We start from the raw sequence: 19740 nt of genomic DNA on the forward strand, positions 1-19740 counted from the left end.
AAAAAATTAAAAAATATATATATATAGAAGGGGGCAATCGTCTACAGGTAAGAAAACCAACTGGTAACTGAGGACACAATAGAATCCCATCTTCACTGAAGGCTGACTAGCCCACACTAAGTCTTTATTTTCACAACCACATGAAGTTACACTGCACTGCTGGAGCCTAGTCACTGTTCTCCTCTTTCTACAGCAAGAAAGGGCGAAGCAGAGATTTGGGATAATCATTCTGCCATCACAGAATTATGTCTGGTCTAAAATCAGATGAACTGACCAAAGAACTTGGACTTTAGGGGTGGGGTGGTGGCGCATTTACCGAGTGCACGCGTTACCAGGCACAAAGATCTGGGTTCAAGCCTCCACTTCCCACCTGCAAAGAAGCTTCACAAGTGGTAAAACAGCTTCAGGTATCTCTTCTTCTCTCGCACCTCTTGCCTTCTCAATTTCTCTCTGTCTTATCTAATAAAAATATATTAATAAAAAAAAACTCTGAGGGTCTTCTAGTTGAAAAGCACAATACCTAAGAACAATTACTGATTTTCACGACAGTGCAAAGTAATACAAAAAAGAACTATATTGGGGCTGGGAGGTAGCGCAGCAGGTTAAGCCCACATGGTGCAAAGCACAAGGACTGGGATGGCTCGAGCTCCAGCTGCCCACCTGCAGGGGAATTGCTTTACAAGCAGTGAAGAAGGTCTGCAGGTGTCTATCTTTCTTTCCCCCTCTGTCTTCCTGTCCTCTCTATTTCTCTCTGTACTATTCAACAACAATGACAGCAATAACAACAACAATGATAAACAACAAGGGTAACAAAAGAGAAAAAATAGCCTCCAGGAGCAGTGGTTTTGTAGTGCAGGCACTGAGCCTCAGCGATAACTCTGGAGGGGGAAACAAACAAAAAACTATATTTCTCTCCCTATCTCTTCATCCCCCTCTCAATTTCTCTATGTCCTATTCAATTAAAAAAAAAAAAGAAAGAAAGAAAGAAAGAAAGAAAGAAAGAAAAAGAAAAATGGCCACCAGGACCAGTGGATTCATAGTGCTGACACTGAGCCCCAGTGATAACCCTGGGGGCAAAAACAAACAAACAAACAAAAAACTAGGGCTTTAAATCCAACTCTCCATAATAATAATGGAAATAATAGTATCGCCAGAGGAAATGACTATGCAATAATTGTTGCTGCAGGAGGAGGCACGCCATACATACTTGATTCTAGAAGCAGGTGGCTATGTAGGTCTACTTAACTTCAAGACCTGCACTTGAGGTGCAGTGAGCTGGAGAAGAAATGGGGTCCATGATCCAAAGGTGAGGCTCCTTGATTTGAAGGAGTGAGAAAAAGCCAAGACTATCTTGTTTTGTTTAGATTTTAGAAAACTGAGGCTGCTTTCTGGTCTCAGAGGCAAAAGGGCACCCATAACTAAGAAGAAAAAATTCCTTTAATTTTATCTAGACATTTTTAGCTACAAAATTTGAAAATTTCAAACTCTAGTGATTTTGAAATTACCACCACCACCCCCAACAAGAACAAAATCCAGTTTTAAAAAGATTGGCAGACTTTAGTGAGCATGGTTCTTACTTTCCTACAAAAAGGAAGCATTTTCAGTCACATTCAAATCATTTGAAAAAGTTTGAGAATTTTAGTCTCTCAAAATTGCCTTCTAGTTTTCTTTTCAACAGGGATTTGAAAAGACAAATCTTTTATTTTATTTATTCACTTGAATAGAGACACAGAAAAACTGAGATAGAAAGGGGAAAGAGAAAAGGAGACAGAGAGAGACCTATAGCACTGCTTCACCACTCATGAAGCTCCCCATCTCCTCCCCACAGATGGAAGCTGTGGGTTTGAATCTGTGGTATCATCACGCAGCCCCTGAAAAAGACAAATCTTTAGCTATAATTGTTAGAAATATTACATAAGTAGGGTTATATATTCAAACAGTGTAGGAGATACAGAAAGCAAAGCTGAAATCTCCTGGTCCCACTCCTCAGAGACCACACAATTCACCATGCCTGTTTTCAATCGTGGTAGTTATTTACACTGTGTCTAAACTAATGGCATATATATGAAAGCTTAAAAAAAACAACAACCCATGAATCCTGTACAAAATAGTATGGCATGACATACTTTTACTGAGAGAACTTGACCCATCTTACCTTTTAAAAATAGACATTACTGAATTTTCAGCAGAGAGCTCCAAAATATTGACACTTATTGTCATGACCAGGAATAGCTTTGCTATAATCATTACTAAACATACATTAAAATATTCATGTAAATCCCATTTTAATAGCTTTCATGCTTTCTAAAATCTGAAGAACTTTTTAAATTGATGTGATGTTGTAGTGTTTAAATTAGTAAATTTGCTCTTAGGACCAACTTTTATCAAAATCCATGAAGGTTATATTTTGACCATACTATATATACAATAAAGGATTGGGGGTAGAAAAGAACAACAAAACCCAATATGAGTTGGAAAAATTCTTTTTTTAGAGGTAATGCTATCAGTTTATTATTCTGGAATCATTATAAAAAGACCCCATTAACTTATCATTCAGAGGGTGGGGCCACACAACCTTCAGTAGTGTAAGATTACCCCGTAACCTTACAGCCATGTAAAACACTATTAATCAGAGATGAAAAAAAGAAGAAGACCCCATTCACACTGTCTTCTCTTACTTTTCAGCCACATAGTTGAACTTACTCAGAATATGACCTTCAATTTTAGTCATTAAATGTAACAATCCAGGAAAGAATGGGTTGCCTTGCTCTTTTTGGCATCCTTTGCATTTGAATGGGCTGAGCTAGTGCTGCAAGATAAATTTTCTTCCCATTTCCTCATTTGATTAATTAACCCAGCTGTGATAATTGTTTCCTTGTAGCTGATCCAGCTGCAGAGCTCAGGTCACCATTAGAGCTTCTCATTGAGACTGGCAGGGCTGGGTGTGCGGGTGGGCACTAGACGACAGCAACCGTAATTGCCTTATCTAATTGCATAGACCAGGCTAGTAAAGTTAAAGAGTGTTTGAATCAAGAATGATATTTCAATTATGTGCCTTATTGTTTTCTTTTGTTGCTGATAGCAAACCTAATTTTATAAAATGTTATTATGTCCACAGAAAAGACCTCATCCAGGCCACATGCCCCTTCAGACCAAAACATTGTTTTTTCTACTGTCTGGCCATGACACTGCTCATGGTGACTTCCAACACTTTCTCTACACTGTAGATAGTGCTTTTCCTCCCTCCCTCCCTCCCTCCCTCTGGTTTATGGTGGTGCTGGAGACTGAACCTGAGAACCTCAGGCATGAAAGTCTATTTGCATAACTATGATGTTATCTTCCCCACCTTGCTTCTTCCTCTCCCCTCTCCACTCCCCTCCGGTCTCTTCCCCTTCAGTCCTTTCCTCTTCCCTCCCCTTCCCTTTTTTCTCCCCTGCCCTTCTATACTCTCCAAAGTCAGTACCACTTTATTGAGGGAATGTTGGTTTGCAGAAGCCCTATTATCTCAAAAATACACCTTCACATTTCCCCAAGACAAGGGGTTAGTTTGTACATGTCATCCTCCACCAAACCATCACTGTACCCCACCATAGGACCTTAGATTTCCACCCTTCCCTCAGTACTTCTCCCTTCTCCTTTCCTGAGACCCAGAGATCTGCTGTGACAGACCACAGTCCCTGCCATACCTCTCAGGGAAGGAGGAAAATCCTGACTAAACCTTCTTGCCCTGATCCTCCATGAGCTGGCTCAGAAACCAGCTGCTGGGAAAGGGGACTGGAATGGCCAAAGAGACACTGTCACTGTTTAAGTTAAAGATTTAACCTGGGAGTCAGGTGGTAGCCCAGCAGGTTAAGTGCATGTGGTGCAAAGCACAAGAATCAGATTAAGGATCCCAGTTCGAGCCCCCTCGAGCCCAGGCTCCCCACCTGCAGGGGAGTCGCTTCACTGGCAGTGAAGCAGGTCTGCAGGTGTCTGTCTTTCTCTCCCCCTTTCTGTCTTCCCCTCCTCTCTCCATTTCTCTCTGTCCTATCCAACAGCGATGACATCAATAACAACAACAGTAATAACTACAACAACAATGAAAAACAACAAGGGCAACAAAAGGGAAAACAAATAAATAAATACTAAAAAAAAAAAAAAAGATTTACCTAACTTACAGCTCCTCATACCCTAGGGGCAGAATTAAATGTCAGTTTAGCTTCTTTTATAAACTAAAGTCATTTTCCAGCTTATTGGGGGTGAGGGGAAGTGGTGTGTGTGTGTGTGTGTGTGTGTGTGTGTGTGTGTGTGTTTGGAGTACACAAAAATCTTTATATTAGGTTAAGAATCTCTCAGAGTTCATTCCATTTCTCCTTCCAGATGAGCAGTAATGAGCATTTCTGTGTGCCCCTCACCCCAGCCAGTTACATGGTCAGGAATTAGCCAAGACTCCAAATCATGTTTTTATTTTTATTAGTGATTTAATATTTATTTACAAAATTATGGGATAACAGAGGCATAATTCCACACTGTTCCCACCACCAGAGTTCTGTGTCTCTATTCCCTCTACTGGAAACTGCAGCAGTTCTCCCGAGGTCACAGATAAGGGTTGACTATTATTTCTATAACTATCCATATTCTTATGTATTTGTACTTTAAGAAAAATATCTTTATTTATTGGGTAGAGATAGTCAGAAATTGAGAGGGTAGGGGGGGTAGAGAAGGAGAGAGAAAAAGAGACACCTGTAGCCCTGCTTCACCACTTGCAAAGCTTTCCCCTTGCAGGTGAGGACCAGGGGCTCAAACCTGGGTCCTTGTGCACTGTAACATGTGCGCTCAACCAGCCTCTCTCCTTTTCTTTTTCTTTTCTTTCTTTCTTTCTTTCTTTCTTTTTTTTTTTTTTTGCCTCCAGGGTTATAGCTGGGGCTCAGTCCCTACATTACGAATCCACTGTTCCTGGAGGCCATTTTCCCCATTTTTTTTTGTTGCCCTTGTTGTTGATGATATTGTTATTGTTGCCATTGCTGTTGCTGTTGCTGTTGCTGTTGGATAAAACAGAGAGAAATGGAGAGAGGAGGGGAAGACAGAGAGGGCGAGAGAAGGGTAAATACCTGCAGACCTGCTTCATGACCAACCAGTGAAGCAACCCACTTGCAGGTGGGGTGGGGAACCGGGGGTTCGAACCAGGATCCTTACACCGGTCCTTGTGCTTCTTGCCATGTGCCCTTAACTCACTGCGCTACCATTGCCTCCCTCCCTTTTTCCCTATGGTCCTGTGTTGCTTTTCTTTCTAAGTCACACCTACACTTATTGCTAGTTCCAAATGTCATTTCTTTTTTACTTCTTCTTTATCTGGGTCTTGAGATTCCAAACTTTTTTTAAAATGTCTTTATTTTAAGCGAACTTTTGTCCAGCTGAGGCATTTGTGACTGGAGACATGAATGTATGAAGGAATCAATGTACAAACCCACTCCCACCCTTTCCCCCAGCTCTTGCCACTGCTACTCTTCATTTCTGAGTGAGCTGATGGTCTCCTAAGAGCAGCTGAAGAGCTGTAAATATTGGTTAATTGTAATGACACCAATTAGCATTACAGAAGTAAGAAGGGCTAAGTGTACTGTTCTATTTTCAAGATGTAGTTCATAAGAGAGTGTGAGAAAGACTAGAGCATCACTCTGATCTTGCATATGCTCTACTGAGGACTGAACTGAGAGCCTTGTGCATTTTAGGTCTGACAAAAATCTTCTCTGCCCAATATGGGAGCCATTGGCCATATGTGATCATTTAAATTTATTTCCTCATCTAGAATAGTTAGAGCAGGGGTTGTTGCAAAGCAGTGCTACTATTTCTTCCAGTCTCAACAGTTAACATATATTTTGGATTGATTTTTGAACTCACATGACTCTTGATTATCGATTTTCCAGATGATTTTTTTTTTCCCCTCCAGGGTTATTGCTGGGCTCGGTGCCTGCACCATGAATCCACCGCTCCTGGAGGCCATTTTTCCCCCTTTTTGTTGCCCTAGTTGTTGCAGCCTCCTTGCGGTTATTATTGCCATTGTTGACGTTGCTTTGTTGTTGGATAGGACAGAGAGAAATGGAGAGAGGAGGGGAAGACAGAGAGAGGGGGGAGAGAAAGATAGACACCTGCAGACCTGCTTCACCGCCCGTGAAGCGACTCCCCTGCAGGTGGGGAGCCGGGGGCTCGAACCAGGATCCTTACGCCGGTCCCTGCGCTTTGCAGCACGTGCGCTTAACCCACTGCACCACCGCCCGACTCCCTTTCCAGATGATTTAAAGATGCTTTGATAAAAGGTTCCCTACCATCACTTCCAGGGTGGCACTTCTTCTTCTTCTAGCGTTTGCCCTTCTTCCGTAGCCAGTCAACAGGTCAGGTTGAAAGCTTTCAGGAGCCGCTTGTTGCTGGCTTTGAAAGTGACTGGGATCCATGTGGATTCAGTCGGCTAGGAAGGATCGTCAGTTTCCCCAATGAATGGGTACTCACGGGATGCACCAATTTCAGGAGACCTACAGTAATAGATCATCTTGATGGTGATCTCACCTAGTCCCTCCACTCCACTAGTTTTCTTTTATTTTTCCATTTGATAGAACAGAGAGAAACTGAGAGGGCAAGAGGAGACAGAAATGGAGAAAGAGAGATGCCTGCAGTCCTACTTCACCACTTGTGAAACTTCCCCCTGGAAGCGGGGGCTGGGAACTTGAACCCAGGTCATGTACATGTGTACTTAATTAGGTGTGGGCAGAAAGAACCTGTATTTTTATTAAAACCCTGGTGAGGAGTCGGGTGGTAGTGAAGCAGGTTAAGCGCACGTGGTGCCAAGCACAAGGACCAGCATAAGGATCCCGGTTTGAGCCCCTGGCTCCCCACCTGCAGGGGAGTCGCTTCACAGGTGGTGAAGCAGGTCTGCAGGTGTCTATCTTTCTCTCTCCCTCTCTGTCTTCCCCTCCTCTCTCCATTTATCTCTGTCCTATCCAACAATGACATCAATAACAACAATAATAATAAAAAGGTCAAAAAAAGGGAATAAATAAGTATAAAAAAACTTAAAAAATATATCTTCATGGTCTAGTCTCAGGTGTCTGATCATCCTCAGTAATAGACACAAAGATCGGATTCATTTGATTTTAGCTTGGATTTTACTCCTCCCTTTATTTGGATCTAGAATTTAAAAGACATGGAATGGTCCGGAAATAAATACTTCAGTAAAACGCCTTAAAAAAAAAATCTTGGGGCCGGGTGGTGGCACAACTGGTTAAGTGCATGTATTGCAATGCGCAATGACCCGGGTTCGAGCCCCCAGTCCTTATCTGCAGGGGGAAAGCTTTACAAGTGGTGAAGCAGGGCTGCAGATGTCTCTCTGTCTCTCTCCCTCTCTATCACCCCCTTCCCTCTTGATTTCTGGCTGTCTCTATCCAATAAATAAAGATAATAAAACAATTAAAAAAATTATTGTAGCAGGGGGCCAGGCAGTGGTGTACCTGGTTAAGTGCACATAGTACTAAATACAAGGACCCAAGCAAGGATGCATCTTCAAGCCCTCTGCTACCCACCTGCAGTGAAGCAGGTTTGTAGGTAACTGTCTTTCTCTCTCCCTCTCTATCTCCCCCTCCTCTCATTTTCTCTCTGTTCTATCCAATAAAATGGAAAAAAAAATGGCCACCAAGATTCGTAGTGCTGGACTGTGACCCAGTGACAACTGTGGGGGTGGGGTGGGTGGGAGAATTCTTGTAGCTCTTTCAGATTTGAGTCCAGCACTCTACCCCAGAGAATATACAAACTTATTTTCCTTTTCTCCCACACCAGATAAAAGCAAGTAATTGTAAGGACAAGAAACAACAGGAAATTGAGAAACGAGTTGAATTTTCTTGGACCTGTTAGCATTCCAGAGGAGGGACAGGGGACTTATTTGTAACAGAAAACAAGAAAATCACTGGTCAAAAACCCAGGTGTGAGAACAGGTCCGTCCCCTTAGGTAAAACTCTCAGCTGAGGTACACTGGGGAGGTCTGGGGTACAGGCTTCCTGGAAGGAGTCTAAGGTCTGCTCTGCATGGAGGAGGAACAGAGTAGCTTTGTGCAGAAGTTTCCACCTGTTGCAGAACTGTTGACCTCTTTATTGACCCTTCTCCTGAAACAGCAGGACACCCTAGTAAAGCCCACCTCAAGCCCCAGGACTTCTGCTCTGGAAGAATATGGCTTCATTCACATGCATGCACAGCGGTTTTGACTTCTCTGAGACACAGTTTCCTGATCTGTGGAAGGACAGCTTGAACAGGGTGGCCAGAAAAAGATGATGGGGCAGCGCCTCCCTCTGGTTTGGTTGGCAGCAGCAGGTACTCAAGAAATGGGCAATGGTTATCCTTAGGGTGGGGCTAGGGACTGACAACTATGGCTCTCTTTGTACCACTTTATGAACAAAAGTAAAAATACAATAGGTGAAAGCAAGTTGTGAGGAAAAGGATGGGTGTATTTAGTCTAAAGTTTTCAGTTGTTGCCTATAATTCCTCTAACAGGAAGGAATATTTGGGGGTGATAGAAATGTTTTCTTTTTCAATTTTTATTTGTTATTAATGGTTTGATATAAGATGGTAGAAATGCTTTTGTGCCTTGATTGTGGGGGTGGTGCTGATGGTTACACAGGTGCTGGGATTAGTAGTTGGAAGAGGGTGAGAAAAGAAGAGTTAAGAGTTGGGGAGGTAACACAATGATTGCCACCTCAACATGCTTCACCTCAGACTGCATCCAGAGACTTCACATGTGGAATGACAACCCTTCGGCTTCATTACTCCGGTGAGACCTTTCCTTTTATAGTACACTCTAATTTCATCTCAGGTAGTTCACTTTCTAACAAAGTCCCATAACCTAGATATACACCAGTTTCTGTGAGAGAGAGCTTATGTTCACACGTATCCATAAACTACTGCAAAATATATACCTGAAAGCAGAAGTACATTAGAGTTTGCAGTGAGTACCTCCCTAACACTTCCTCTCCACTATTCCAAGCTTGGGATCCATGATTGCTCAACAAATTGTTTGGCTTCGTATGTTAACTCTCTTTTCAATCACCAGGTTCCAGATGCCATCAGGATGCTGGCCAGGCTTCCCTGGATTGAAGACCCCACCAATGAGTCCTGGAGCTCAGCTTCCCCAGAGACACACCCTACTAGGGAAAGAGAGAGGCAGACTGGGAGTATGGACCGACCAGTCAATGCCCATGTTCAGCGGGGAAGCAATTACAGAAGCCAGACCTTCTACCTTCTGCAACCCTCAATGACCCTGGGTCCATGCTCCCAGAGGGCTAGAGAATGGGAAAGCTATCATGGGAGGGGGTGGGTTATGGAGATTGGGTGGTGGGAATTGTGTGGAGTTGTACCCCTCCTACCTTATGTTTTTGTTCATTAATCCTTTCTTAAATAAAAAATTAAAAAAATTGAAATATAAAAAAAATAAAATAAAATAATTAAAAAAAAAGAGTTGGGGAGGTATCATAATGGTTCTGCAAAAAACCTTCCGTGCCTGAGGTGCCAAAGGTCTTGGGGTTCAATTCCTATTACCAACATAAACCATGGCTGATCAGTGCTCTCATAAGAACATAACAGTGGGAGTCAGGTGGTGGCGCAGCGGGTTAAGCGCACATGGCACGAAGCGCAAGGACCAGCCTAAGGATCCTGTTTCAAGCCCCTAGCTCCTCACCTGCAGGGGAGTCGCTTCACGGGTGGTGAAGCAGGTCTGCAGGTGTCTGTCTTTCTCTCCCCCTCCCTGTCTTCTCCTCCTCTCTCCATTTCTCTCTGTCCTAACAACGATGACATCAATAACAACAACCATAATAACAAAGAAGGGCAACAAAAGGAAAAATAAATAAATAAATAAATTTTAAAAAAGCACATAACAGTATACTACTTTTATCTTCTTCCGAGCTTTGGGAACCACGTTTAATGGTCTTTATCTTATAGTTGTTGTTGTTATTATTATTATCATTATTAATTTTTAACTAAAACACCACTCAGTGCTGGCTATCAGTGTTGCCTGGGATGGAACCTGAAACCTCTTGCATCCAAGTTCTGTCTACTGCAGCTGCACTATTTCTCTGGCTCCAAGGACAGATAGTTTTAATTCTTCCTAATAAAAATTTAGCAACCTATCCTCTAAAATAAATGGAACATAAACTCGCTCACGCAGTCTCTGTACTGCTTCAAGGGCATCTCACTAAACTGTCTCAAATCCTGCAAGTGTTTTGAGCCCTGGCCTGTCACGGACAGGCCGCCTAATAAGGAAGACTTTTCTTATCCAATCGCGCCACCCCACGGAAAATCTGGGCATTGCAGACTCCCTAGTCTGTGTGGGTGTGTGTGCGTATAAGAAAGTAAAGGGATCATTGTTTGGGCTCATGAATGTCTTTTATGGAAGGAAGTTCCTCCCTATACATCCATTAAACAACAACAACAACAAAAAAGAACGAGCTGAATTGCACAGCCTATTTTGGGGGGTGGCATTGAGGAATGTCAGTAACATTTTTGGTCCTTATCCCGCAGCCCCAGACCCAACCGCTCAGGAAGACAAGACGTCGTGATGGGACGGGTTGAGGCAGGTATATACAATGTCATAGTCTCTTCCACTCTTGTATATCCTCCACGCCCCAGTTCAGGTCTCAGCACAGGTGAAACCTGCTAAGGTGGAAGACTTTTTAAAATAGTTTTTATTTAGGGGCTCAGGGTTTACAGCAAAGTTATTGATACATGGGTACAGTTTCTCAGCTTCTTGTGCAAGGTGTCTGCATAACTCTCAGGCTGCAGGAATTATGTTTCCCCGTCTCCTCCCCAAGGCAGGCGCCCGCATGGCTTCTCCCCCTGGTGGTCAGATGGAGCCCCTACACTGCGTGCCTTCTTCTAGCGTTTGCCCTTCTTCCGTAGCCAGTCAACAGCGTCAGGTTGAGCCTGATGTCTGCTTGTTGCTGGCTTTGAAAGTGACTGGGATCCATGTGGATTCAGTCGGCTAGGAAGGATCATCAGTTTCCCCAATAAATGGGTACTCATGGGATGCACCACGAGTAGGTCGATCCAATGCATCCCTAACGCGAGGGAAAGGCGTATGTCCTCGGCACCCACGCTGATTGGGGATAGTGGGATGCGCAGGAATAGCTGGATGTCCGGCTCGATGGCGAGAGACAGGCAAAGGCTTCTCCTCTCTACTACTCCCTCCTCTCTCCCAATCAAAACCAAAGCCCCTCTTGGCATTCTTCTGTAGTTCCCTGAACATGGTCCTCCATTCAACTCACCTGTAATAGAACTGCTCACCCCGCCTTCAGTCACGGGGTGGTGGTGGGGAGTCGATACAAGTTTGGAGGCGCTCCTCTTGAGTCTCCTTGGGGACTCCTTCTACCGGCCAGGGACGCTCCTGGAGCCTAGAACCAGTTTGCTGTTGTGTCCAAACATGATGGGATCTGGGGCGGGGAGACAGGTGACACGTAGTCGCCGAAAGAAGGCAGAGCTAGGGGGTGATGGCAATCGAGGAACTGGAGTAGAGTCCGCCAGTGCAGGTGGTCCCGTGGACGCGCATTTCCAGGTCACTATGTACCGGCAAGTTGCTTCTATCTCCATTTCCTCGCAGGCTCGAATCCCGTTTGGGAACCGACAACTCTTCTGCACCTTTCTGGGGTAACACTTCCCAGGAGGTTACGGCCTGGGGCTTCGCGAGCCGGGTGGCACCTCTGCAGAGCAGACAGGACGGACCGCACAGCTCAGGAATCGCGGTGTTTGGGCGCCCCCTGGCGGCGGCAGCGCAGCGAGCGTCACGCCGGTTTGTGCAGGACGAGGACATCACCAGCGGGAGGGCAGTGTGCAGGCCTGCACTTCCACACTCGCTCGGGTGGCGGCGCCCAGGCCTACCCGCCTCATTAATAAGGAAGACCCAGGAGAAGGGGGGGGGGGGGCAAAAGCGTTAAAAAAAACCAGACTGCAGACTGGGTGGGAGAAAGGGACGTGTGTGTGTGTGTGTGTGTGTGTGTGTGTGTGTGTCTTGGGGCGTTGGTAAAAGCAATAAAACTCAGATCGCTTCCTTGGAGAGGTGGTGGCGGCTATAATGCGCTGGGGGGGGGGGGACCAGGGGTTTATTTGCAGATCCTGGATAAAAGATGATATATCGACACAGTTTAGAGTGTCATTGCGCCTGGCCTCTCAGGAAGGCACAAGTACATATTTCCTGAAATACTGGCCAACACAATATCTAATCCGAACGCCACTTAAGCACGGGAGGGGACGCACGGTCCTGCCCGGGTCCCCAGTTCGGGGGTAGGTGGCCCCCTCCCTCCCTCCAGGCTCCGGCAGGGTCTGCAGTGCTGTCTGCGCCTTTCCCTGGCCTTTGTCTTCAGTCCAAGTAATCACTTGGTGATGGGCCTTAATAAATACATCTGAGAACTGTCCTTATGCTTGGTAAATATTGGATTAGCTTTTCAATGACCAGGCTCTTGAAAAGACTAGAGAAATCCACACCAGGTCTCAACTAAGCCCAACAGTCAATAGGTGAGGGACATAAGTTTATTTTCCTTTCTGGGGTGGGCATGGGTCTTTGAGAAGAGGGGTTCTCCTCTGATCACTTACCTGATTCTCCTTAATGTGACTGTAGAGCTGGGAGGGTTGAGTGACTTCGCCTAAGGAGGGGACCCATGCAGGTTCTATTTGTCTTTCCATAGCACTCAATATAAACTGTTCTGTTTAACATATCTGTGTGTGAGCATACACATATATGTGCATATATATTTGAAGGCTACTGTTTGTGCACAGCATCCATGACTACAGATCTGTTCCCTCACCCTCCATGGGAGCTTTTGACTAGGCTGAGGTGGGGGGGGACAGGGAGGAATGCACCACCTAAATGTTTGATCATTACCAGGTACTGACTCATACAACTAAGGGAAGGCAAAACTAGGCCAATTTCAGAGAAGCTCTGTTTTATACTCTTGTCATCAGCTTTAACTATGCAATGTAGGAGGTGCTAAGAAGCCCCTTCTCTTCTCCAACACTGGTAGGAGTGGAAGTGCAATTACTTTCTGAACTGGCTTTCCTTAGTACCCAGACTCCAGTGGGGCCTCTGAGCAGACTTGGAATAACCCTGCACTCCTGCTGGGGTGAAATGGTTTGAGAGCAGACTAAGGAACTGAGCTCTCCCCTTCTAGTCTCTCTTGATGGGTGCAGAAGGTGGCTGGCTCTGTGTGACCCGGCATATGGGAAATGCATGGCAGACACACCAGGTCCCCCAAATCCTGGGCAACCTAGAGTCCTCCTGAGCCTTGCACAGTAAAGCTTGCAAACCACAGGATCCGGGCAAATTACACTGAGGACCCCAAATCCTGAAGATCAGTATGCTCTAGCCAATACTTGGTAGAGGAGACAGAGACAGAAAGAGACCCAACTCTCAGTGTCACAGGGCCTAGGCAGGGCAAGCGCCCTCTGAAGCCATCAAAGACAGGGGTGGCTTTTTTTCCCCTCCTCCAACCTCCTCCCCAATAGATATAGCACGAATTTTTAATGCGTCTTCCTTTCACAGACAACAATACAGGGTTTGAAAGCCGGACACAATTTGGGTTTTGTGCAGGTCCCTCCTCGCGCTCCCTTGGCCCAGCTGGCCATATGGAATCCAGCATGGAGCTCGAGAATGACAAAGGGACCCAGTGACAGGCCCAACAAAACCCCAAGGAGACTTCTGCCTGACTCCGGGATTCACTGCCCTCGATAAGCGCGCTGAATGGTGCGGGGTGGAGGGGGGAGGGCAGCTCCTCCTCTCTCTTCCCCTCTCCCTGTCCCTTGCAATCCATTCTCTGTCCCTTTTTAATATGCACGCCTCTAACATCCCAGGCTCCCAGCTCTCCCATTGTGCCGTTTTGTGCAGCCTGCTGTAGATTGGGCGAAGATAGACTGCTGAAGCGGACCCCGCGCCGGGTGCGCTCCCAGGGCGTTAGGGTTAGGGCCACACAGGACTCTGCTGGCACTTTTATTGACTCCGTGGGGACATGAGGACAGAGGGGCGGGCACCAGGCCACCTCCCCCTTCCTGGCCCAGTAAGCATCCAGCCCATAGGCCTCTGGGCCTGGCCAACTCTGTAAATGTTACCTTAAGGTGCACAGGGAGGAAGCCTTCTGCTATCTGGAATCTACATGCCCTCCCCTCCCTGGAGTCCCTGGAGTCCCTGTGGTTTTGCTTGGCCCTTGGCAATCTTGGAAGCCATAAAAGTCAAAATCAAGTCTGAGTCTGAGTCTGAGTCTTGGAGCTGGGGCCCAGGGTTCAAGACAACTCCACTCTAAGAGACTGAGAGCTCTCTCTTCAATCTGTCATATGTCGGGGCTTGAGGCAGTCAGGAATAAGACACCACCGAGCGGTAGAGCAGGGTGGACCAAACAGCAGTGATCTGAGTGGAATTTCTCCTAGCTTTATATCAGCAAGAAAACAAAAACAAAAACTCTAAGCTAGTGGGGAACAAAAGGAGATTCTCTGCCCTTAGGAATGCCTGGAGGAACCTGGACTGGAGAAGCATGTTCAGGAGAGTGTTAGGGAAATGCTCAAACTAGTAGTTCATCCCAGGGCAGGTGCAGCCACATGGCAGCATTGTCAATGCCCCAGGGTGGGGGGGGGGTACAGCACTGAGTGCTAGCAACTGGGAGAGCTGGCCACACGAATAACCATGTTTGCTTTAGATATTGAATTGAATCTAATCATCAACTAGAGAAAGTCATCTGGGACCTTTCCTTTTGCTTTGCCTAACCAACGCCCCCATGATGGTGGAGGTCAACAATCAGATCATTTCCAAATAGGACCGGGGCGCCTGTTGGGCTCTAACTATAAAAATAGCTCCAGATAGTTTCAGAAATCTGCTAGATGGAAGAAAACCTTAACTTATCCTCTACTCCTACCCGGCTCCGGAATAGCAAGGTCTGAGGGATGTTTCCACTCTAGGAAGGAGTGCTCCAGCATCCTCCAAGGAGACCCATCGGCAACTAGAACACCCAGATAAGTGGGTGAGGCCTTAGGATCTGTTTTCTACTAGACAAAGTCCCAAATGTTCCCTCCCAACCCCCAAATCCTAGTCTCTGCTCATTTCCAGCTCACCCCAGTCCAGAAAGCCAGGGCTAGCTAGCTCAACTTGATAGCCCAAATTTCGAGCAGGTAACCCAACCAGCCAAAGGGCTGGCCTATGGGATCACACACAGCCAAGTGCTGGATGGGATGAGGCATGGAGTCCAGCACCCAAAGACTGCAAAGCTGAAAGGGAGGTCCCCTCCCTTTGCAGGAGTAAGGGGGTGCACTCAGACTTCTGGGCTTCGGGGCCTAGGAGCTTAGTGGAGGCTGCCACACCACCCCTTACCCTGTGCCAGGCTCTCCGTGCACCTCCGGAAGCCTGGAGCGCCCTCAAGTTCTCTTCCCCGAATTCTGGTCTGGAATCTGGCGCCTAGGCCGGCTCCCGTCCGAGGGTTTTGAAAGGGGGGTGGGGAGTGTAGAGAAAGACGCCTGTCTTTCCCTGCGCCTCCGCCTCCTTCCCTGGCGCGAGGTAAAGCCAACGCAACAAAGTGAAAGTCATCGAGTGTAGTGGCCTCAACAGCTTCTCAAGCTGAAGGAGCCACTCAGAGATTGGGGCGAGCAAGGGGGACTTGCTCTTATCGCCGCGGTGTCACCCAAAGTCACTTCCCCCATGGCTGGGGAGGACGGAGGGGGGGATGGGAGGAGGTGTTGCCGCAAACTATGTCCAAGCAGCCCGCCGGGCCACTCCAGGGGCCGGGGAGAGGGCGGGCTGTCCGACTTGGGCGCGCCCCTCTGAGGGCCCAGGGCCCAGCGCCCTCTCCTCAGCTGGGTCTGCAGGGCCAGGCCAGGCGTCTCTGCCCAGAGGGCCTCCAGCACCCTGTGAGCCCCCACCTCCCGGGCCTCCAGGCCCTGAGGGATAGCGTGTTGCTGGCGCTCTAGTGGCCTGGCCGGGTTGAGCCCGATGCTTTCAGGCCTGACCCCAGGCGACGCAGCAAGATAGGCGACTCAGCGCTGGGCTGTTTTTTTCATTTTTTAAACACAGGATTTTTATTAAAATTCTTGTTTTTAAAAATTGAAACCTTTCAGCACCCGGCGCTCTTAGGGGGACCGCACCGAGCCGCTAAGCTCGGAGTTGCCGGGCTCAGGAGCGGAGGACCCGGCGGAGGGCTTTTCGCCTACACGTTTCCTTTTTCATACTGGAGAAATGTTTGCATTGAACAAATTTCAAAAGAAAAAGACAAAAGCAAGGGCAACCAAATATAAACAAACCCAAATAAACCACAAAGAAAGGAGTGGGCTTAAGGAGGGGGCAGGCCGGCCCTCAAGGTCATTTGGCAACAATCACCATCGATATTTACAACGAAAAGCGAAATCTGCCACCAGTTGTCATAACGTTTACATGACCATAAATATTCTGTTTTCTTAGAAAAATGAGGAAAAAAAGCCTCAATGTGTTTTAAAGTGTTCTCCACTGCTTCAGAAGACAGCTGACAATATCGCTACTCACACAAACATATTTTACAAAATTCACAAAAGCGGGAGGTGGGGGGGCGGTTTTTCTCCTTTTTTTTTCCCTAAGGAGGCTGTGGACTCCAGGATGAGGTGGTCCACCCCCTTCCCCAGGGCCCCACCCCCTGGGGAGAGGCAGAGAAGCAAAGCTGCGCAAACATTCCGTAAACACCGCTTAGAGTCCAACCTCCATAGGTTCCAATAGCGAGGAGAGGGGGGAGGTTGGTAGGGGGGGAAGGCCGCTGCGGTTCCTGGGACCTGCGGGCACCCTTCCCCAGTGGAGCCCAGAGTCACCTTGACTCCACAATAATAATAGTAATAACAACAATAATAACAACAATAATAATAATAATAGCTAGCGGCCAGGACTGAGTCCTCTTACTCGTCGCCGCCGCCGCCGCCGGGGTGGGGTCTGGGCCTGAGGCCGCGAGTCTCGGAGGAGGGGCGGCTCTCACCAAGTCCACTGCTGGGCCTGGACCAGGGGGTGCGCTGTCGGGTACTGGGGGGTGCCGGCCGAGCTGTACTGGGCGTTGTACTGCATGTGCTGCAGGGACTGTGCGCTGTAGGCCGAAAAGGGGAGGCTCGCCTGGAAGGTGGCGGCCGCCAGGTCCTGCGCTTTGAGCGCGTGGCACGGTTTGCCGTCCCTCACCAGGACTGGCACTGCCACCCGGCGCGGCGAGGGCAGGGGCGTCACTTCCATACCTTTCTCGGCCCTGGCGCGCTTCATCTTGTAGCGGTGGTTCTGGAACCAGATCTTGACCTGCGTGGGGGTCAGGCGGATGAGGCTGGCCAGGTGCTCGCGCTCTGGAGCCGACAGGTACCTCTGCTGACGGAACCGCCGCTCCAGCTCGTAGGTCTGCGCCTTGGAGAAGAGCACTCGCCGCTTCCGCTTCTTGCCCGCGTCGCCCCCGCCGCCCGAGGTCTCCTTGTCATTGTCCGGTGACTCGTCGGCCGAGGGCTCCGGGGACTTGGAGTTCGCGTCCTGGGGCGCCGCGCTGGCCGCCAGCCCATGCACTGGGAGGAGAGAAGCGCATTAGGTGCCTGGAGGCCGCGCGCCGCTGGACCGAGCCCTGCGCGACCCCGGCCCCCACTGCTCCCCGCAGCCCCCGCCCGGGCCTTGCCCAACTTCACGCCTCCCCCAAGACGCCCCTCCACGCCCTCCTCCGCCCCCGGCCGAGAGACGCAGCGACAGCGTGGGGGCTGCGGACTCCAGGGGGTTCCCAGGGGTTCGCGCACTGTGGGTGCGTGTTGGGGGGAGTGGCACTCAGAGCAGCCCAGCTCGGGTTAAGGGCTCCGGCCCCCTTAAGCAATTTCCTCTCCGGAAAGACGTGGGCAGATTTTTAACAGAAAAACCCCACAATCCCGGCATTGATAGGCGCGGCCATTTAAGGGAGGTTTTGGGGGGCTTTCGTTTTTTGCTTTCGGACTTTCTCGACACCCTCTGCCACGCACAAAGCGTCCTCTATGATGGTGCAGGGGGCAGGGTGAGCTATTTATACCAGGGCCTCCCGGGGCCTCCCCCACCCTCTCTCGGTACCCGGAGGCTTGGGAGCTCGCTCCAGTGCTCCAGGCCAGTCCCTCCCGGTTGCTGGAGGTGGGGGGGGGGGTAGGGGAGAGGGTCGCCGATCCAGAACCCTAAGTCCTGGCTGACATCTGTAACACTTGGGAGGTATTTCTCCTCCCCCTTTTCTCTCGATTTCACGCCTTGGGAAAAAAAAATATATATATATGAAACAGATCTTTTTTCCAGGACGGGGGAGGTTGGGGGAAGGGGGTGGCTTGGCGAGGAGGTAAGAGAGCACCCAATGCAGGGGGTAAAATCTTTCCTGGGATGCAGGTGAGCTGTCTGAGCGGCGATGCTCCCTTCCCTTTCCTTCCCCAGTTTTATCCGGGCTGGGTAGAACAGAGCCTGTGGAGGCCACCAAGTTTCGTTACTTACGGGAGTACTGGAGGCCCTCGGTGCTGGCCAGCCAGCGCGTGTAGGGGTTGTCGCTGCTGTCGTAGAAGGGGTTCTTCAGGGGCAGGCTCTGCACCGCGTCCAGGGCTCCCTGGCTCAGCTGCCCGGCCCTCTTGGCAGGCTCTGGCCCGTCGCTCTCTTCCTCCGGCCCTTCAGCCACTGAGCCTTCCTCATCGTTGGTGTCCGGCAGGTCCAAGATGTCCTTGACCGAAAAGCCCGTCTTTGTGTTGGTCAGCGACATGGCTCGGGAGCCCGCAATTTATGCCTCAAAGTTGTAGCTTCACGCAGCCAATTCGTGGCAATTCCCAGTTGGGTGGGGGGTGGGGGAAGGTTGGGGGGGAGGGGGAGGGCTTTAATTATTGAGATAATTGTTTTTAAAGAGAGGGAAAGAAATTATGAGGGGTGGGGGGAAAAAGCCCGTAGGCAGCTCCTGATTCTCCTTTGCAAGAGCGCGCGGGCGGGGACCAGGGGATGCGGGGAGCCAGGCGGCCTGAGCTGAGCGCTGCGGCCGGGCCGGAGTTTGTAACTCCAGGAGGGGTGCCAAGGCGGCGTCAGCTCGGCCGGCGGCCGCTCGGAGCGCGGTGGCGGCTGGTGGCGAGGAAAAAATGGGCCATTGCCCGAGCGATCAGTCCATATAAGGCTGGGCTCCACTCACGAACCTGGGGAGAGGGGGGAGGGGGAAGGGAGGGAAAGAGAGGGAGGGAGGGGAACGGGAGCGAGAGAAGGGTGGAAAAAAGGGGGGAGACATTAAAACGCAAAGGTTGGACACGTGTGGGCGGGTCTTGGAAGTCAAGTGGATGAAGACAGTATTTGCAGATGTGAAATTGTGGGTTTTGGGGAGCTTCGCGCTCCCGGCCAACGCGGCCCTCTAGAGCGAAATGAGAGGTGTAACGTGTCAATTAATTGCAAAGACAGGGCGAGTCCTTTTTTTTTTTTTACCCAGTATTTACATACAAAGGACCACCGTTGCTCGCGAGTCCGCACACTTGTAAAGGCCGTTTTAACAAATTGCATCCTAAAAAAAAAAAAAAAAAAAGCAGGGGGAGGAGGAGAGAAAACAAAACAGAAACCTGGAGGAGGGGAAAAATCCTTCTTAACATTCACCAGCCCCTACTTCCCCGCCCCCTCGCGCCCTCCCCCTACACACAGGAAAATTGGCGATTTGTGGTGCCTTTGGAAAAGGGAGGGGGCTCCAGTGGAGCCGCGGAAATCTTCCCATCGCTGGTGGTTGCCTAAACAAGATCCGGTTCAAATGGCAAGAGCCCAAC

At 48.9% G+C, this 19740-nt stretch overlaps 1 protein-coding gene across 3 annotated transcripts; it reads right to left on the reverse strand.

Moving 5' to 3' along the window:
* Nucleotides 1-16040: 16040 nt before the first annotated feature.
* NKX2-2 (NK2 homeobox 2) lies at nucleotides 16041-19263 on the reverse strand. Of its 3 annotated transcripts, none has more exons than XM_060186131.1 (3): nucleotides 18455-19263; nucleotides 17218-17529; nucleotides 16041-17101 (listed from the first exon to the last, which is right to left on the reverse strand). In XM_060186131.1, exons 1-3 carry the CDS (start codon nucleotides 18711-18713, stop codon nucleotides 16806-16808), a joined length of 867 nt encoding a protein of 288 aa, XP_060042114.1. In that variant the 5' UTR covers nucleotides 18714-19263; the 3' UTR covers nucleotides 16041-16805. The 3 variants fall into 3 exon arrangements, with proteins under 3 accessions (XP_060042114.1, XP_060042127.1, XP_007525491.1); XM_060186144.1 differs by having other exon boundaries at nucleotides 16759-17075; XM_007525429.3 differs by having other exon boundaries at nucleotides 16870-17529; nucleotides 18455-19262.
* Between the last annotated feature and the right edge of the window lie 477 nt (nucleotides 19264-19740).

The sequence above is a fragment of the Erinaceus europaeus genome, chromosome 1 (assembly GCF_950295315.1).
Source record: "Erinaceus europaeus chromosome 1, mEriEur2.1, whole genome shotgun sequence".
NCBI lineage: Eukaryota > Metazoa > Chordata > Mammalia > Eulipotyphla > Erinaceidae > Erinaceus > Erinaceus europaeus.